The 12,902-nt window shown below is 41.2% G+C and overlaps 1 protein-coding gene across 4 annotated transcripts in view; it reads left to right on the plus strand.

Annotated features, from left to right (window-relative positions):
• The window catches only part of FRYL (FRY like transcription coactivator), a 170,011-nt gene extending 160,091 nt beyond the window's left edge, over window positions 1–9,920 (plus strand). For 3 of the 4 annotated variants that reach the window (XM_056111529.1, XM_056111530.1, XM_056111532.1), the window contains 5 exons: window positions 1,455–1,523; window positions 4,625–4,642; window positions 5,405–5,515; window positions 7,572–7,762; window positions 8,404–9,920. In XM_056111529.1, the coding sequence (XP_055967504.1) occupies window positions 1,455–1,523; window positions 4,625–4,642; window positions 5,405–5,515; window positions 7,572–7,762; window positions 8,404–8,662 (648 nt within the window). In that variant the 3' untranslated portion in view covers window positions 8,663–9,920. The remainder of the gene's footprint in view (window positions 1–1,454; window positions 1,524–4,624; window positions 4,643–5,404; window positions 5,516–7,571; window positions 7,763–8,403) is intronic. The other variant, XM_056111531.1, reaches the window with a different exon arrangement.
• The last annotated feature ends 2,982 nt before the right edge of the window (window positions 9,921–12,902 follow it).

Consider the following 12,902-nt stretch of genomic DNA (forward strand, 5'->3'; position numbering starts at 1 on the left):
TTTGCTATTTTAATGAGTAAAGTCAAATGTACAAATCCCACAGTGTTGGCCAAATTTTGCTGACACACAGACTGTTGCTTTGGACAGCAGCTGCCCAGCAGCTGAAGTGCTTTGACACATCATACCATGGTTTGTTTCATGCTTGCTGTCATGCAAAAGCTAGAGGGTCTGTGTGGTCAAAGGGAAGGGATGAGGATAAAGGGACTTCAGGCCAAAGAGATTATTTTAAATAACTGAGACGCATCATTGGAACTCTTTGCATGTTGCTCATTAAGCTACAGATGAGAATTGGCAGTGTCTTGAGTCAATTGGGTGCGCGGGGGGAGGGGACAGGCCACACTCAGCATTGCTCAGGGGTTATTCTTGGCTCTGCACTCAGAAATTATTCCTGACAATGCTCAGGGACCATATGGGATGCCAGGGGTTAAACCCAGGTCAGCCTCATGCAAGTACCCTATGAAAAAATTCCTAATGATTCCATATGTGTGTATAATATATTTGTGTGTATATATATAGACACATAAATACATATGTTAACTTTTCTATAATCTTATCACAACCAAGAAATGGAACTAAAAAGTCAGAATTAATATTATTATTAAAGCCCGAATCTCAGAGATTTACATGATGAAGGCTCTTTCACTTTACCTTGAAATTCCGTGGCTTCATTGTTTTCGCCACTAGCCCACAATGCTGTTATTTTATTTTTGTTTGAGCAAAGGAAAGCTACCTTCAATAAATACACAACTTGGGGATAGCCTCTGTCAGAATAAGGAAAAACTATGTTTGGTGTCTGATGCAACTGTTCTTTAGTGAAAGCATGTTAGTCATTCATCACTGTCCTGAAAAGGAAAGGAAATTCAAACAAGATTTAAGATGGATTCTGGTTTGTGTTTCACTAATTAAAACTGGCACCAGTCTTCTGAGGATGACACTTCTGATAAGCAAACAGGCCTGGTTAATTCTAAGTTGCCTTTATTAAATTGACCAGAGGGGATGCACAGCTTTCATTTCCCCGTGTTCCATTAGACAAAGGTCAGGTATAGTTTGTGGAGATTTCCAATAAAATCTGCAGGCTGAAGAATATTCCTGTTGAAATGGAGCATCCCAGCTCCACAACATGGAAGAGTCTCTGTTTTATGTCTCTATTCTGTTAGTAAACTGTCAGGGGACATGCATCTGATTTGTCATTTAATTATTATAGTTTAAGTAACCTGGTTACAATGGTGTTGGTGTTTTATGGTTATTCACGGGAGGTGATTTAATTGACAGCATTGCCTGCTTTAATCTCCTACATACAAACAAAGCCTGGAGGAAGTCAAAAATTTTCCTAACCTTGAAACTTAAGTTAAATTTTAAAGTTCGTTGTTTTCGATGCATAGGCTGCTCAACATTAGCAGTTTCACTGTATAGCATATGTTTACTATATTAATTACTGTTGCTTGTTTCTTCAGTGGTTAGACAATTGTAAGAGGACATTTGGTGCCAAAGAAGACATGTATAGGATAAACACAGACGCACAAGTGAGTTTCGTATTCTTAGTATTTCTATGCTTCTATGTCCAATAAAGCAATGCGAACATTTAAATGTACATACAGCCTGGGTATTTCTAGAAAGGATATTTTAACACTGTTCATTTTTGTTATCAGAACAATCTTTGTAAATGTTAGATTTAATGAAATAGTGGCTTAGTAATGAAAGATTCACTTTAATAAAATTGAACAACCAGCTTGTGACTGAAGCTTAATAACATTCAGTAGATAAGCTTGATGGATATCTGAACAGTCCAAGTCAGCTTTTAGTTGCATCAGCCTTGTTAAAATGTTTTGTTCTGTGTTTGTATTCTGCAGAGAAATGGTCTGGTCAGGAAAGTGAACCTAACACTAATATGTGCCTTCATATTAGTCTTTCTAAGGTATACCTCTGACCAGGTGAATTGTGTCTCTGGCTAATGGGAAATTTAGTGAGAATATTTTTTGTAGATAACATGCACATATGTAAGAAATATGTGACATAAGAATAGACCTACAAATTATTCTAAAAGCAGTAATGGTCCATACGCAGAAGTAGCATTCATTAAAATGAACCACCTCTGCATCTGACATCAAGATTTTACCCTCCTCAGTGGCACTGTCAGAGGTGAGGAGTCACCGTAAAACTCAGTATAGTAAAGAACAGAAGTTAATGTTGAGGAAGTAATATTATTACCATCAGTAACTATTAACTAGTTTTCAGGCACTGTACTAATAAGCATTTCACATTTATTATCTCTTTCCTTACAACTCTGTCTAGTTGATGCTATAATTACCCACATTTTGCAGATGAGAAAACGAGGCTCAGAGAAGCCAGTTTATCTAAAACCAGCAAGTAGTTAGAAAAAAAAAAGATTCAAATCTTGTACTGTGTTACAAAGAAATTGTCAGAACATCTGTGTAAAGAGAAAAATTAGGCAAGGTGAAAAAAATTTCCCTTGAATTAGATTTTTTGGGGTCTGATTCTGTCTTTGCCATGGCTTAACTGCATGGCTTGAGCAAGTATTATAAAACCCCTTTTCTTCGATGTATGTTAAGTGGTTAGACTAATTTCCTATGTCCCTTCTATCCCGAAGAAAATGAGTGCTGTCTCTAGGCATCTCAGCCAGTTAAAACTGCTCAAGTTTTTCTCAGAAAGCTGTACATTGAGAGCTGTATATCTTTTCTAGCTTTTCTCTCCTTTCATATTTAGCTCTAATGAGCTGTGAACCCATTTGAAAATACATTTGCTACTGTGTTCCTTGCACCAGTGTAGTCTTTTTTCATAATAAGCTGTGTCTTTTTTTTTTAATTACTATGATTTGAAAAGTAAATGGAGAAAATACAAGCTAATTTCAGTAAACATAAAAGGTGGTCACATCACATGTGCAAAGTGATCAGTAGTGAAACACTTGCTTCACAAATTATATAATATGAGCCCTGGGTTCAGTGCCCGGCACCAAAGTCCTAAAACATATTCGGGGACTAGAGCAATTGTACAGCAGGTCGGGCGCTTGCCTTTTGATCCCCAGCACTATACCTGGTTCCCTAATCCCCACCAGCAGTGATCCCTGAGCACAGAGCCAAGAGTAAGCCTTGAGCCCACCAGATGTGGTTCAAAAACAAAACAAAACCACACCCAATATGCCGTGTTGCATAGTTTGAGGAATTGCTGGTAATTCAGGGCTCTAGAATGTTTTTTGTTACTTCCTACAATTTTGATTACCATAAACTTTAACAGCAGTTTCTTATTACATCCCCAAGCAGAGATTATGGATATACACGTCTCCAGCCCTTTTAAATTTTTTTTATGCTAAGAAAAGCTATTTATAACTCAGATAGTTTATTTTCATAGAAAACTGTCTAACACCTTAAAAATTTAGATATGCTAATTGATTTGACATTGGATTGTGTCCCACTAATATTCACTGAATAACTATCCATATAATTTATGGTAAGCAGTAGGAAGCTAAAGTTCACATTTGCTTAGCAAATCCCTTCTAAATTGGTAGGAGTAAATGTTATACAGTCCTAGTTCTTTGGAGGAAACTAGAAAAACAAGCTTCAAAAAGACCTTCTAGGAGGATATTTACATTATGCCAGTTTCAATTTTAAAGTCATTCTCTATTAATAAGGATAGGTGCAAGTTATTATAGCTAATCAAATATAAATAGATAGCCCATAAGCTTAATGTTCATGTTTTTTATGCATAGTACCTCATTTCAGTCAAACTTGGGTTGAATTTTTTTAATCTAGTAAGTACATTTGGAATCCAGTTTAAAACATTCACCCACTTTCAATATTTTATCTTCTGTCTCAGCATCAATTACGGGCATGTAGGTCCTAATTAGACAGTAGTGGATATGATCCTAGAGTGCTCCTCACCAGAGTAATCTTCTCATAGGCAAATCTGATATAAGATTGGAAGCCAGGTATTTCCTGAGAAAAATTCACTTTTTTTTAATTAGAATTTTCTGCTTTATTAATGGAAATTTTATTACTTTGGGTTTAGTTCTAAAGTAAAGGCCCTCCTGTTGATCATCGATTTGCTCGAGCAGGCCCAGTAATGTCTCCATTGGAGACTTTGTTGTTACTGTGTCTGGCATATCGAATACGTCACGGGGAGCTTGCCAGGCTCTGCCGTGCGGGCAAGATACTCTCGGTAGCTTGCCGGGCTCTCCAAGAGGGGCGGAGGGATCGAACTCGGGTCGGGTTTAGTTCTTCTTAGTTTGTTTTTTGTTTTTGTTTTTTTGGAAAGGCTATAAAAACTAGGTAAAAGATCATCTGTTGTAGTCAAATTCCCTAGCTTATATAGTTCGATTTTATTATAACTTTATTTGCACAAGTAATACACTGTAGCCTAAATGTCACTTACTTATTTAGCAAAGAATTTTTTTTAAAGCAACACCCTGAATTGTTACAGAAAATGTGTCCAAAATTTTATTCTGGAAATAGCAATAAAAAATTTTCACTCGGGTATAAGTATATGTTCTTCAGTTTGCCTGAGACATCTGTGACCCTAGTTAAAATTATTTCTTACACTAATTCTTGGTCTTTTTTCTTCCTTTGTATTTTGTTGTGTGTGTGTGTGACCTGATCACCTTCTTGCTTAGCAAATGGAAATTCTAGCAGTAAGTGACCTGTCTTAATTTATAGACTACTTATCCATGTCAGACAAACTGGTTTTTATTTACATGTGTGATCGTAGCAATGTTTTTTCGTGGACTACATTAAGACTAGTATGCGTTTAAATATCGCATAGCCCTATGTCAATGTTTGTCTCATAAAAATGAGCTTGTATCATTAATATGTAAACCAGTAGTCTGTTTTTTGTACCTCCATAACTAACATGTCTCTTTAATTTTAAGACTTAGAGTATATGTTAATTCCATTGTCTCATTTTAATGAGATCACGAGGTCCCTGTTTTTTCTTTTTTTAGAAAAATGGATTTTGGTGTTATTTTTAGGAAAGAAATCCCATTTCACTTTGTTTTTATCAAGCACTTATTGATAAAATGCAAGAGCTGTATACATCAGTGTGGCAAAAGTACGTGCATATTTGCAGATTCCTTTCATCATGACTTCAAAGGACTCAGAGTCCTTTTAAATCATCTTCTCAACTGCCCACTGAAAAATTCGCCTTATCTGTCAGTGTGCTTAAAATGAATTTTGTAACCAGTGATCTTAAACCTCTGTGTTTTAATCCCAGTCTGCAAAGCATCTTCCATCTCCCTTCCATCTGCTTCATACCACATTAACCTGCTCACTGTAGAAAAGAAACGTCAGGGCATTTTTAACAGAACCACTTACAAATCTTTATTGGAAATAATGCTGGCTAGTCAGATACCATGGAAAACAGCACCTAACTTGAACATAATGTTATTTGTTTCTAGGAACTAGAGCTCTGCCGGAGGCTATACAAATTGCATTTTCAGTTGCTACTTCTATTCCAAGCCTACTGTAAGCTTATCAATCAAGTAAACACAATAAAAAATGAAGCAGAGGTAAGTATTCACTTGTACCAAGGCATCGATAATTAGTTCTAGAAAATTGAAATATTTGTAAGCAAGTTTATCTCGAGTCATCTTTTGGTTTGTTTCTGTTTGGAATTTTAGACTTTTGAAATGATACGCTATTTCAAGGCCTCTGTTAGCAGAGAGCCATTCTTAAAAGGTTCAGGCCCACAAAGGGTACAGTAGCGGCAAATTACCTATAATCAGAAGTAAAACACTTTAGACAGGATTCTGCTGGGTGGCACAAAGCAACAGTACAGCAGATAATTCACTTGCCTTGCATGAAGCTGACCCAGGTTCGATCCCCAGCATTACATAAATGTGGTCGACTGAACACCCCCGGGTGTGGCCCAGATCTCTTCTCTCCCTCAAAACAAAATTTTTTATAGACCTCCCCAACATCTTGCCCATAGTTTTTGTGTTTATGGCACCTGAGAAGATCCAAGTCAGAAATACTTTGAATGTTGAAAATCACTTAATGAACAGATTCACAGGTGGGGAGTTCTAACAAGTAATGAGCTCGGGGAAGAGGACTGAGCCTGGTGTGGGAGGCCAGGGTTGGATCCCTGAGCCATGACAGAAAAAGCGGAGATCTCAGGAGAAGTGGCTATTTTAAATAGTTAAGGTTTATATAAAATACCCTTGTTAACACCTTTTGTTATTGAAGACTTTTCTTTAGCCAAAAAATTTTTCATGATCCTACCATTTTTAACTATATTTTATTTACTATATTTAGTTGATATATTTTTACTATTCAAGATGATGTAGCTTTATATTATTATAAACAGCATGCACTATTATATATAGTACTATAAACTAATGATTAATCAATAAAATGTCTTTTTAAAAGAGATAGTGCAGCAGGTAAGGTATTTGCCTTGCATGTGGCAGACACAGGTTCACTCCCCAGCATCGCATATGGTCCCCCAAGCACTGCCATGAGCAATTCCTAAGCACAGAGTCTGGAGTAACTCCTGAGCATTGCCAGGTGTGACTCAAAAAAAAAATAAATAAAGATAGGAAAAGAGGAGCTAGAGCAGTAATATATCAGATAATACACTTGTCTTGCACACGACCCAAACTGGGTTTATCCCAGGCATCCCACATGGTCTTTGAGCCCCACTGAGAGTAATTCCTAAGCACAGAGCCAGGGGTAGCCTCTGAGCATTGCCAGGTGTGCTCTCTCACCCCCTCCCCGGCAGAAAATGAAAAGGATAGGAAAGAGGGCCAGAGAGAAAGTACAGGAGTTCAGGCATTTGTCTTACACACAAATAACCCTGGTTTGGTCCTCAGCACGCCATATGGTCTCCCAAGTAGCGCCTGAAATGTCTTGAGAGTCGGGTGTGATCCTTAAGTGCTGCCAGGTGTGGCCCAAGAATAAAAAAATCAAAAAAGAAATATCAGAATGGGAGCATGATCGAATCCTGTGTCTAGAAGGCTTTGTATGCCAGACGTGGTAAAGCATATGTTGATGTCAGAACCAATATAAATGTTATTTTATCTTAAAACCTGTTTCATTTATTTGGTTTGGAGGGTCACATACTGTGGTGTTCAGGACTCACTTCTGGCTGTGCTCAGGGAACCATATGTGGTGCCTGGGGTCCAACCCAGGTGGGTTGCATGGAAGGCAGGAGCCTGTTTGTTGTATTTTCTTTCCAGCTTTAACCTGTTTTATTTATTACAACTTGCGGTTTTATCAAGTTGTTATTGACCTTGTAGCAACTAAAATTAGCTATCCCTAAATTCAGAGCTTGATGTATTAACCACACTTAACATTTGAAATCCTCAAAACAATGGAAATTTATTTATGAGACTCTGCATCATGGCCATTAATGAACTTATATGAAGCCAGAGTCAGTTTGTGGGCGTGACTGCCAGGCTACTGAAGAACTGGGAGATGCAAGGAGGTCGCCCAATCCTGAGTCGATGAGAGCCTGGAGATTTCAGTCACAAATCCTGTGTATCTGTGTGTTTCAGCAGATTGATTCTCATGCTCAGTGAGGCTCGTCCCAAGCCAAACAGATATTTTAAGGTGTGTTTGTTTTAGGTCACCAACATGTCAGAGGAACTTGCCCAGCTAGAAAGGATCCTCAAAGAAGCTGAGTCTGCTTCAGACAATGAAAAGATTGACATTCCCAAAGCTGCACAGTTTACTATAGAGACTGCCATTCATTCGCTCATCGAAACTTTGAAAACTAAGGAGTTTATATCCGCTGTAACACAAGTCAAAGCTTTCAGGTAAGAGGTGAGGGGATTTGAAGGCAGTAGAAGCCTATATCGGCAAAGTAGTTTCCAATGACTGGCTTTGGTTTATCTTTTTCTTTATCTAATTTTTGGGTCTTTTCGCCACACCCATCATGTTTTTATTATGTTTATATTTGGGGGCCATCCCTGGAGTTGCTGAAGTCTTACTCCTGGCTCTGTGTTAAGCGGCTCACTCGTGGCAGTGCCCAAATCGAACAGGAGTGAGCACCTCTATTCTTGTTCTTGGCCATCCTGGCTCTGTGCTCTGGAGCAACCCCTGATGGTATTAGGGGGAACTCTTTGTGGTGCCAGCGATTCAAACTGGGATCACTTGCATGCATAGTGAGTGTCGAAATCTCCTGTACTCTCTCTCTCCGGCCCTGGCTTCAGTTTCCAGCTTGCTCTTTCAAAGTCCTGCCCCTGAAACAGGAAAACATGACCCTGGTTTCTGCAGCCCTCACTAGCAGGACAGCCTGTGTTGGCTATGTTCATGCATTTTCAGTCAGATATTTGCTCAGTACCCAAATCCTCAGTCCGCACAAGGGAACTTGGTCCTTACAGGGTTAAATCAGATTGCAGTTTGTCTCAGCTCCTGCCCACTTGGGTCTCAGGACTTGGATGTTGTGTGTTTGTAGGTCCCTCTGGCCCAATGACATCTTTGGCGGTTGTGAAGATGACCTCGTGGAGACTCTGTTGCACATCTATTTCCACCACCAGACACTGGGCCAGACAGGAAGCTTCGCGGTGATCGGCTCCGACCTGGACATGTCAGAAGCCAACTACAAGCTGATGGAGCTCAACCTCGAGATCAGAGAGAGCCTGCGTGTGGTGCAACCCTACCAGCGCCTAGCGCAAGCCAAGCCCATTGGGAATTTGGTGAGCACCGGATTCTGAGGAGTTGGGACCGAAGAGGACAAGTACTAATAAGCACCTTCTAGGCACCCTTGCAAGTCACCCGGGAACCCTTTGTGGCGGCACCCACAACCCTCATGTAACCGATGCCTAACCTGATCAAGAGAAAGGAAGGCTGGAAGAGCAAAGGTCTGAAGGGGGAAAGGGAATCATTTAGCAGCTGCCAACACCTCCCATGACAACTGTATAGAAGAGGAGTTGGGTTATTGTTTTTCTTCTCTTTAATTAACCTATGTGAAAAGACAAGGGCTACAAGTGATGCAAATAAAAACATTACTTTCTGGAGAAAGCAAAGAATTCTAAGACTGTTTGCAATAATGGCCTCTAATACTGAGACAATGGAAAGCAGGTGAGATGAGGCTGAAATTGAGGCTGGTTCATTTTAGCTGAAGACCTGCCCAGCTACTTGGATTTCTAGCAGACATAAGCAGCTTAGTCATCTATATGAAGAACCTCCCGTCGGATAGATACATAGAAAGACTGATTTGCAAAAAAAAAAAAAAAAAAAAGATTTTTTTTTTCCTTGATTTGTGGGATAAGGGTATGGGTGGGTGTTTTTGTTTTTGGTCTGATGGTTTTTTATTTGTATTTTTTGGTCTGTATAAGGAATTATGTGTGTGTGAGCTGAGATGTGTGAATATGTGATAGTCCTATTTTTCAAGGTATGGATGTTCGGTGATGTCTCAGCATGCCTCTAAGAGCACTGCAAGATTATTTTTGAAGAAATTTTATTTTATTAGCGCTAACTCTTCATAGTGTGTAAATGTTAGAACATTTTAATAATATTTTGAAGCTGGGCTCTCCCAGTATTTCGCAAAGAAATAATATATCTGTTAACGTATTGGGCTGCTGCTCAGTTCTCTGATCAGTGCTTAAGACACGATTGTTGATAACTAACCAAAGTAGATGCCTGCAGAGACTTTAAAATGTAAAATAAAGACATATGCTGCCCGTCAGCTATTCTCATTAGAAAAGTTAACTTATTTTACTCCATAATTATAGAAACTGTATAGATTAAAACCAGTATTTTCTTGTACATTTGTGCACGGCACTGTTATACAGGAATGGGTGTACAAAGCTAAAGCAAAACTTGTGGTCGTTGATGATGATCGACTGTATGACTTGCAGGCCCCGAAAGTCTGCAGAATTCCAGAAAAGAGATGCAAATACATTTTTTTATATGTTTGTTCAGGACTCACACGTTTCACCCTGAAAGGAGCCTGGGGCTCAAGGCGGGGGGGGGGGGGGGGGGGGGGGGGAGGGCCAGAATGCAAGGAAGCCTGAAGACCGCCTACCAAAACATGCAATACATGGACTCACTGTCCAAGTCTGGAACATATCACGAACTGGAGTCTCTGTCCTTTTTTAACTAGCATTTTATATAAGAAATGAATGTAGTCCCACGATTCCTCTGATTTGAAAGGAACACCTTGTATTTTTTATATGCATCTCTAATCCACTGTGACTTTCCTTGGAAGCTGGGCTCTGGGGTGACAGAGCTGAGAATGTGGACATGAAATGCAGAGTGGAGGCCTCTCCCTGGGCACATGGACGCTGCCGGAAGCACAGTGACAAGCGCTTGTTGGAGACCCCCCGCACCCACCGCTGAGCTGCTGGCAAGAGCGAGGTTCCTTGTAAAGTTCTGTAACTGGTCACAGCACATTCATAATCACTGTATTTTTTTGACCCTGATAAAATTATTTTGATGGTGTTCTGGTACTGTAAACGGGAGTCCTTTAAATTATTTAATAGCCTTTGGGTGTGGGACAGGGAGAGAGAAGGGACGGTGGCCGAAGTCGCACCCCACCTTACAGCCTATCTTACCGTCCCCATTTTTCTCACCCTCCTTATATCCTTTTTGTTAAAATAAAAAGCATTGTAGCTGTTGGTTTGCTTTGTATTTTAAGAAAGGGTGGTAGGGACTGGAGCAATAGCTCAGCGGGTAGGGCGTATGCCTTGCACACGGCTGAGCCGGGTTCGATTCCCAGCATCCCATATGGTCCCCTGAGCACCGCCAAGAATAATGTGAGTGCATGAGCCAGGAATAACCCCTGAGCATCGCCGGGTGTGACCCAAAAAGCAAAAAAAAAAAAAGTGGTAACTGAAGTGCATCTGTTAGACACTTCAGGTCTTGGCCTATACTAGTTTCAAATTCTCCTTAAAGAGTTAAGAAAATCTGGGGTGCAAGTGATAGTACAGCAGTAGGGCATTTGTCTTGCACACGAACCCAGGTTTCATCCCCAACATCCCACCATATGGTACCCGAGCATCGCCAGGAGTAATTCCTAAGCATTGCTGTGTATGAGCCCAAAAGTTAAAAAAAAAAAAAGTAAGAAAACTGGTGCTGGGACATGTGACTCAGCTGTGCAGCACATATTCTGCTCAGCTGAAACATACTTTTCATGTCACTAAGTTTGGTTTTTTTTTTTAATGTCACTAAGTGTAATAAAAATACCAAGAGAGGGGCTGGAGTGATAGCACAGTGGGTAGAGCGTTTGCCTTGCACGCAGCCAACATGGCCAACACAGGTTCGATTCCCAGCATCCCATATGGTTCCCGGGGCACCGCCAGGAGCAATTCCTGAGTGCATGAGCCAGGAGTAACCCCTGAGCATCGCTGGGTGTGACCCAAAAAGCAAAACAAAAAAAATACCAAGAGCATTTTTGACATCCTGCAGGAAGTAAGATGCAACATGTCATTCGGCTTGCCCAACTCTTTAACAAGGTTTTCCTTGACATCTTTGATTAGTTCAGCTCCCATGAACTTCAGCTCAGCTGAAGTGTCATTTACAGGCCACCCTGCCCACCATCCCATGGGACTCATTTGACAGTCTGTACATCTGGAGTTGTCTGACAATGCCTCTGCCTCCTCCACTTGGAAGCTGCCAGACGCAGCAACTCTGTGTTTTCTGCAGCCAGTGAAAAGTGATTTCTACACAGTTCCCAAAAACTCATTCCAGAGGGGGCCAGAGTGATAAGGTGTTTGCCTTTGCACAAGGCCACCCAGATTCTGAACCAGCACCCTACATGGCCCCCAAAACCTGCCAGGAGTGATCCCTGAGCACAGAGGCAGAGTTATATAGCAGGTAAAGCATGTGAATGTGTGATCCCTAGAACCACATAGGGTCATCCCGAGCACTGTCAGGAATGATGCCTGGGCACAGAGCCAAGAGTAAGTCCTGGGCACAGCCAGGTATGACCCCAAAACAAATTAAAGGCAAAATAAAGACAAAAACCACTTCATTCCAGAGTGATCTAGCTGGTAGGGCACTTGCCTTGTTTGTGGCTGATTCCAGTTAGATTTCTTGAACTACATAGGGCTCCCACTCCTGAACACTACCATGAGTGATTCCTGGGCAAAGAGCCAGAGTTGGATGTGAACCCCCACCCCCCGAAAATTAAACAAAAAACTTATTTTGGAAAGATAGGGAGAATCTCAATGGACCGAGACACACTTTGCATGTGGGAAACCCAAGTTCTGTTTCCAGCATAGCGCCAGAAGCCAAAGTGAACCTTAAGCACAGAGGTGGAAGTAGCCCCCAGCTACCGAGTGTGGCCCCCAGACAACAAACAACTCATTCTCCTTTCCTCAGTGCCTCATACTTATCTGTTAAATTCACTTGTTAAACTGACTCTTCTGAAGATGGAGCAATAGTACAGCAGATAGGGCATTTACTGCACACGTGGCCAATCTAGATTTGGTACCCAGCACCTCATATGGTCCCCCAAGCCTGCCAGGAGTGGTGCCTGAGTGTAGAGCCAGGAATAAGCCCAGAGCACTGCCGGGTATTGCCCCAAAACAACAAAACCTGAACCTTCCAGGGAGTCAGGAATCATTGAAATTGTCTTAAACGAAGTTTCCTTTAGCTCTTTCACAGGCCCCAGCAGAGCCCAAGAGCATCCCCTAAGACTCAGAGCCCTTCCCTGTTTTCTTGGGAAGCAAATAGGACATTTCTGGCTCAGGAGAAGAATCCCCGAGGGCCCCAAGAGTACTCAAAGGCCTGCATGGGGCCCTGGGTTTCAGCCTCAGCATAGCAAGACTGACCCGGAGCAGCCAGCCACAGTGACCTACTCCCAGGAGGTCCTTTACCAGGGGGGAAAAAAAAATCCCTGGGGCTGGAGCAATAGCACAGCAGGTAGGGTGTTTGCCTTGCACATGGCTGACCTGGGTTCAATTCCCAGCATCCCATATGTTCCCCAAGCACCGCCAGGAGTAATTCCTG

Source organism: Sorex fumeus, unplaced genomic scaffold (genome assembly GCF_029834395.1).
Source record: "Sorex fumeus unplaced genomic scaffold, SorFum_2.1 ptg000013l, whole genome shotgun sequence".
Taxonomy (NCBI): domain Eukaryota; kingdom Metazoa; phylum Chordata; class Mammalia; order Eulipotyphla; family Soricidae; genus Sorex; species Sorex fumeus.